The sequence below is a fragment of the Chaetura pelagica genome, unplaced genomic scaffold (genome assembly GCF_000747805.2).
Source record: "Chaetura pelagica isolate M959 unplaced genomic scaffold, ChaPel_1.0 scaffold1604, whole genome shotgun sequence".
NCBI classification, from domain to species: domain Eukaryota; kingdom Metazoa; phylum Chordata; class Aves; order Apodiformes; family Apodidae; genus Chaetura; species Chaetura pelagica.
This window is the reverse complement of record NW_009952917.1, coordinates 14531-21334: the sequence shown is the minus strand read 5'-3', so window position 1 is coordinate 21334 and position 6804 is coordinate 14531. Positions and strand designations below refer to the sequence as shown.

The window sequence follows — 6804 nt, the reverse complement described above, 5'->3', positions numbered from 1 at the left end:
CCCCGGACCCCCCCCTCCCCCACCCTTGGGAAAATGGGAATCCCATCATTACCCACCTGAACCCATCTGGGTTTGTTCCTCACTGTTCCCTTCTTGGGAGTGCTGAAGCACTGGGGAGAAGCTGGATCTTTGTGGGAGCAGATCCCACCACCCTGGGATCTTTTCCAGGGAATATTTAGTTATCCCTCCATCTCCGTGGGTGAATCCATGTCCTGGTCACAGACCCCACCCATTGCTTTCTTCCCAGCTCCTGGTGTGGTTTATCCCTATAATAACCTTAAAATCCCTTGGACATCATCCAGGTGGGGCTTTCTGAGAGGGTTGGCCCCAGATCCCAGAGCCCCCACCCCTCCTCCCAAATTCAAATCCAGCAACTGGGGAACCTGTAATTATTATGAATCCAAATGGATTTATGTCTCCACTGGAATCCGGTGGGTTTGGACTTAAAATCCCACTTTATGGATTTAAAAACCCCACCTTAGGGATTTGATTTAAAATCCTGCTTTATGTGTTTAAAATCTCACTTTACAGGTTTAAAATCCCACTTTGTGGACTTAAAATCCCACTTTGTGGATTTCCAACCCCACTTTGTGGATTTCCAGCCCCCCTCATGGTTTCCAGCCCCCACCTCACCACTTCCCCAGCCCTTCCCACTCTTGGGTCACCCCTCCCTGTCTCCAGACGCTCTGGGTCCCTTCCCACCATTTCCCACCATTCCCAGGGGATGGAACAGCTCGGGAAGCTTCCCAGGTGGCAGATCCTCTGGGAAGTGCCCCTCAGTCCTCCTTGGGATGCACCCAATCCCAGCCCATCACTTACTCTTCTTTCTTTTTCAGGTCAACTCACAACGAGATGGAAAAGAACCGGTGAGTGTTGGGGGGGACGAGTTGTTCCTTCTCCAGGGGTTGGGAAGGTGGAGACAACTTGATCAAGTGGCTCCTCAAGTCTCCCAGGTTAGAATCATGAGATCATAGGATAGTGGGGCTGGAAGGGACCTCTGGAGATCATCAAGTCCAACCCTCCTGCCAGAGCAGGATCACCTGGGGCAGGTCACACCAACATGTCCAGGTGGGTCTTGGAAGCCTCCAGAGGAGACTCCACAGCCTCTCTGGGCAGCCTGTCCCAGTGTCACCCTCACAGGACACAAGTTCTTCCTCATGTTGAGGTGGAACTTCCTGTGTTCCACTTTGTGTCCATTGCCCCTTGTCCTGTCACAGGCACCACTGAGAAGAGCCTGGACCTTCCCTGACACCCCCCTTCAGATAGACATTTATAGACATTAATAAGGTCCCCTTTCAGTCTTCTCCTCTCCAGACTGAACATCCCCAGGTCTCTCAGCCTTTCCCCATCAGACAGACGTTCCAGTCCTTTCATCATCCTTGTAGCCTCTGTTGGACTCTCTCCAGTAAATCCCTGTCCCTCTGGAACTGGGGAGCCCAGAACTGGACACAGTTCTCCAGGTGGGGTCTCACCAGGGCAGAGCAGAGGAGGAGCAGAACCTCCCTCAACCTGCTGGACACACTCATTTTAATGCACCCCAGGATTCCATAGGCCTTCTTGGCCACCAGACCACATTGCTGTCCCGTGGGCAACTTGTTGTCCACCAGGACTCCAAGGTCCTTCTCCAGGGAGCTGCTTCCCAGCAGGTTCAGCTCCCAGCCTGTCCTGGTTCCTGGTGTTGCTCCTCCCCAGGTGCAGGACTCTCCTTATGAGGTTCCTCTTTTCCCAGCTCTCTAGCCTGTCCAGGTCTTTCTGAATGACCACACAGCCTCCTGGTGAAGGAAGGACCAAGGGATGCCCATTCCTGGTTGGAAAAGCCCAGGAAAAGCAGCGTGTGATCCTTGGGCTTCACCTCACCCCCCATTCCCCTCGTTCCACTGGTGTCAAAATTCAGTTGCACAAGTGCAGGGAACGCTCAGGCTGTTCCACCCCTTCCAACCAGCTTCTCTCCAGCCAGGAATTCCACTCCCCTTCTTCCTGCACTTCTCTCATCCCTTCATCCCCTCGAGCTCCTCAGTCTTGGCCTCCAACAAAATCGGGGGGGGTCTTTTTTTCCCCCCCAGGCAGGAGGAGCAGCCCAGGTTGGTGCCAGGAGGGAGCGCAATGGAAGGGGACAGTGGGTTTGGAAAACCCTTTTCCTGGAGAAAAAGAAAACCAAAATCCTTGGAGAGTGGGGTTTTTCTATCATTTTTCTCACCAATCCGTGGGATCCCTGCGGGTTTTCCAGCCCAGCAGGGTGAGGAGAGGCAGAAATGGGCTCTTAGGGACACTCCTGTTGGAACCTCAGAGCGGAAACAACAGCGGCAGCTCCGACCTTGTGCAATCCAGGAACTGGGCTGGGCAGGGTGGGATGCTCTGCTCTTCCTCCTCCCTCAACTCCTGCTGGGGTTTTTCCATCCCTTCTGTTCCTGGGAATGGACCAGTGGGACAAGGCAGGTTGGGTTTTGCTTCTTTTTTTAGCTAAGGATTTGGGTTTTGCTGCTGTTGCTGCCACAGGTTGGCTCCTTATCCCTGAATCTCACAGGGAAACACGTCCAGGTCGGGAGCCTCCAACATCAGAAGGATATGGAGCTCATGGAGAGGGTCCAGAGGAGTCACGGAGATGCTGGGAGGGCTGGAGCAGCTCTGCTCTGGAGACAGGCTGGGAGAGCTGGGGTGTTGAGCCTGGAGAAGAGAAGGCTCCAGGGAGACCTTAGAGCAGCTTCCAGTGCCTGAAGGGGCTCCAGGAAAGCTGGGGAGGGGCTTGGGACAAGGGCAGGGAGGGATGGGATGAGGGGGATGGATGAAAACTGGGAGAGGGAGATGGAGGTTGGAGATGAGGAGGAAATTCTTTGTTGTGAGGGTGGTGAGAGCCTGGCCCAGGTTGCCCAGGGAAGCTGTGGCTGCCCCATCTCTGGGGGTGTTGAAGGGCAGGTTGGATGGGGCTTGGAGCAGCCTGGGCTGGTGGGAGGTGTCCCTGCCCATGCAGGGGGTTGGATCTAGATGGTCTTTCCAACCCAAACCATTCCATGATTCCCCCCAGTGACACAGGGGGATGGGGATGGGGTTTAGAGTCAGTTCATGGGCTGGTGGTTCCTGCTGCTCCTTCCTCCTCAGGGAGAAGGATTCCTCACAGCCCTGCCCTGCTTCCCCACGGGGTCCCTCCCATGGGAGAATCCTCCATGAACTCCTCCATGAATCCTTCCCACAGGCTGCAGCCCCTCAGGAGCTGTTCCAGCCTCCAGAGTCAGGGGCTGCTTCAGGAAGTCTGGGATTGGTTGATTCTCTGATCTTCAAGGTCTTTTCCACCCCAAACAATGCATGATTCTGTGATCATCTGGATGGTTGGATGCTAAAGCCCAGCCAGACACCTTCCCACCCTCCAGTGGTTTCCATAAATCAGGAGAAAACCACAGCCAGTCTCCATCAAACCCAACTCCAGCTTCAGCCAAAACACCTTCCGAGCTGCTGGGACATTTCTTGGCAAGGAGCTGCCAAAAAAACCTCCACTTTTTGGGTCTTCATCTCCATTTTTGGTCTCTCCCAAAAAAAAGGAGGGCAGGGATGTGCTGGATCAGTCCCAGGTGGCACCACCCGGGCTCCCTTGGGAATGCTTCCTTTCCTTGTTTGGATTAGCAATGGGCTGGTTTGGGATCCAGCACCTTCAGCACCCAACTCTGGTTGGAGCAAAACCAAATTCCTGAGGGAACACCAGCAGCACCAGGACCTGTTGGAAATCCCTCCTGATCCCAAAGTGTTGTCTGTCCTTCCCACTGCTGAAGGAAACTCCAGCTCCTTGATGAAACCCCTTTATCCTTGGCCAACCTGAGGTGCTCCCACCATGGCTTGGTTTCTCTGATGTCCATCCTTCCAATCCCAAGATCTAGGTCACCTTCACGGGCACTGGTTGCAAAATCCACCTTTGGAATTCCTGGAATTCTGAAACCAGCAGCTGCAAAATGGGGTTTTGCAAGTACCTGCCCAGCTTGTTTGGGGCGCAGGAGGGATCAGGGGTTTGTCCCCACACAAAGGACACAGTTTCCCATGGAAACCACACCCCTGGGGTTTCAAATGAGCTCTTCTCTGGAGCAGGGGAAGGAAAAGCTCCTGGAGTGGTGCAGAACCATCCCACTATGGTGTGATTTCATGGGATCATGGGTTTGGGTTGGAAAAGACCTTGAATATCACTGAATCACCCAATCCCAGACTCGTTTAGGTTGGAAAGGACCTGAAAGACTATCCAGTCCTGTGTGGGCAGGAACACCTCCCACCAGCCCAGGCTGCTCCAAGCCCCATCCAACCTGCCCTTCAACACCCCCAGGGATGGGGCAGCCACAGCTTCCCTGGGCAACCTGGGCCAGGCTCTCACCACCCTCACAGCAAAGAATTCCCTCCTTATGTCCAACCTCCATCTCCCCAATCCCAGTTTTAGCCCATCCCTGTTATCTCATCCCTCCTATGTCCATGTACAGCCCGTGCTGGGGGGAGTGAAATGCTGGTTGGGAGGTGGTACCTGATGCCTCTGTCTGTCTGTCTGTCCCCTTCCAGACGTGCCCACCTGAGGCTCTGCCTGGAGAAGCTGAAGGGGCTGGTGGGGCTGGGCCCGGCCGCTGGCAGACACACCACCCTCAGCCTGCTCACCAAAGCCAAACTGCACATCAAGGTGAGCTGAACCCCCCCAGGTACCAGGAATGGAGGTGCTGGCCCCATGGGGTGTGCCTGGAGGTCTCAGGGATGAGCCTGGTTGTGGCATTTGGGGACAACTGCTTTTTGCCTCCTTCTTTTCCCTGTGATTTCCTCGCTCTGTCCGTCGTGATGCAACTGGATGGATCTGGGTGTGTTTGGAGCTCTGGGAGTGAGGGATTGGTGGGTTGAGACTCTGCAGAGGCACCTGGACAGGCTGGATCTGTGAGCCAAGGCCAACTGCATGAAGTCCAACCAGGCTCAGTGCTGGGTCCTGCACTTGGGTCACACCAACCCCAAGCAACGCTCCAGATGTTGTCCAAGGGAGGTTGAGGTTGGATCTTGGGAACAGTTTCCCCATGGAAAGGGCTGTCAGGCCCTGGCCCAGGCTGCCCAGGGCAGGGGGGGTCCCCATCCCTGGAGGGGTTTCCAAGCCCTAGAGATGGGTTAGTGGGGACTGGGCAGTGCTGGGTAAGGGTTGGACTGGATGATCTCAAAGGACTTTTCCAACCCAAAGCACCATTCCCTCTGGCTCGTGTCCTCAGGCTCTGGAGCACCTCGAAGCCCAGTTGGTGGTGCCCAAGTCCCCGTTTCACTCCTGGTTGTCTCTCCTCTCCCCTTCCCCACAGAAGCTGGAGGACTATGACAGAAGAGCTGCCCACCAGATCGAGCAGCTCCAGCGGGAGCAGCGGCACCTCCAGAGGCAGCTGGAGAAGCTGGGGGTGGAGAGGACCAGGATGGACAGCACCAGTTCCACCATCTCCTCCGAGCGCTCCGACTCGGACCGAGGTGAGACCCCCTCCCTCACCTCCGTGGGGCTGCACTTGGACCAACCACCTTCTGACCCTTCCTCTTTTCCTCCTTCAGAAGACCTGGAGGTGGATGTGGAGAGCATGGATGAACTTCCAGCAGACCTGGACTGGAGCAGCAGCTCTCCCAGCGACTGGGAGGAGCGGAGGAGCCCGCGCAGCGTCAGTTTCCCCATGGAAAGGGCTGTCAGGCCCTGGCCCAGGCTGCCCAGGGCAGGGGGGGTCCCCATCCCTGGAGGGGTTTCCAAGCCCTAGAGATGGGTTAGTGGGGACTGGGCAGTGCTGGGTAAGGGTTGGACTGGATGATCTCAAAGGACTTTTCCAACCCAAAGCACCATTCCCTCTGGCTCGTGTCCTCAGGCTCTGGAGCACCTCGAAGCCCAGTTGGTGGTGCCCAAGTCCCCGTTTCACTCCTGGTTGTCTCTCCTCTCCCCTTCCCCACAGAAGCTGGAGGACTATGACAGAAGAGCTGCCCACCAGATCGAGCAGCTCCAGCGGGAGCAGCGGCACCTCCAGAGGCAGCTGGAGAAGCTGGGGGTGGAGAGGACCAGGATGGACAGCACCAGTTCCACCATCTCCTCCGAGCGCTCCGACTCGGACCGAGGTGAGACCCCCTCCCTCACCTCCGTGGGGCTGCTGCACTTGGACCAACCACCTTCTGACCCTTCCTCTTTTCCTCCTTCAGAAGACCTGGAGGTGGATGTGGAGAGCATGGATGAACTTCCAGCAGACCTGGACTGGAGCAGCAGCTCTCCCAGCGACTGGGAGGAGCGGAGGAGCCCGCGCAGCGTCTGCAGCGACGAGGGTTATTCCAGCTCCGGCCTCCGGAGGGTGAAGTCTCCCAGCGACCACAAACCTCCCCCTGCTCCGTGAGGAGCCAATCCCGGCGCTTTTTCCCTTCCCCATCTTTTTTTGTTGTTGTTGTTGGGGGGAGGGTCTCCCCACCCCGGCCCTCTCCACCCTTTTGTTGCACATCAAAAACCCAAGGGAACTGGGAACATCAGTTCCCTGGAGCTCAGCTCTGCTCCCATCCCAAAGTCCTCGACACATTCCAGCTGCACTTGGAGAATATTCCAGCTTTAACTTCCCAAACCCTCCACCAGGGATTCTTCTGGCTTATTGTCACCCCCACAAGGTGTTCCAGAGCTGCTCCCTTTGCCCAGGGACATCAGCAACCTGATGGTTGACCTGGTGGTAGGACCCAACTTTGGAGTCTTGGGATGGATCCCAAGGTGGAGCCAAGGATCCCAAGGTAGGGCCAAGGATCCTGAGGCAAATCCAGCATCCCAAGGCAGATCCAAGGATCTCAAGGTAGATCCAGGATCCCAAGGCA

The 6804-nt window shown here is 56.2% G+C and overlaps 1 protein-coding gene across 1 annotated transcript; it reads left to right on the top strand.

Moving 5' to 3' along the window:
- Positions 1 to 836: 836 nt before the first annotated feature.
- On the top strand, positions 837 to 6344 carry LOC104386982 (max dimerization protein 1-like; the record flags this gene model as incomplete). The annotated part of the gene is made up of 6 exons (XM_009995665.1): positions 837 to 866; positions 4528 to 4642; positions 5292 to 5451; positions 5530 to 5633; positions 5832 to 6075; positions 6157 to 6344. Coding segments are annotated over 6 exons (841 nt in total), but the record flags the coding sequence as incomplete, so codon positions are not given.
- Between the last annotated feature and the right edge of the window lie 460 nt (positions 6345 to 6804).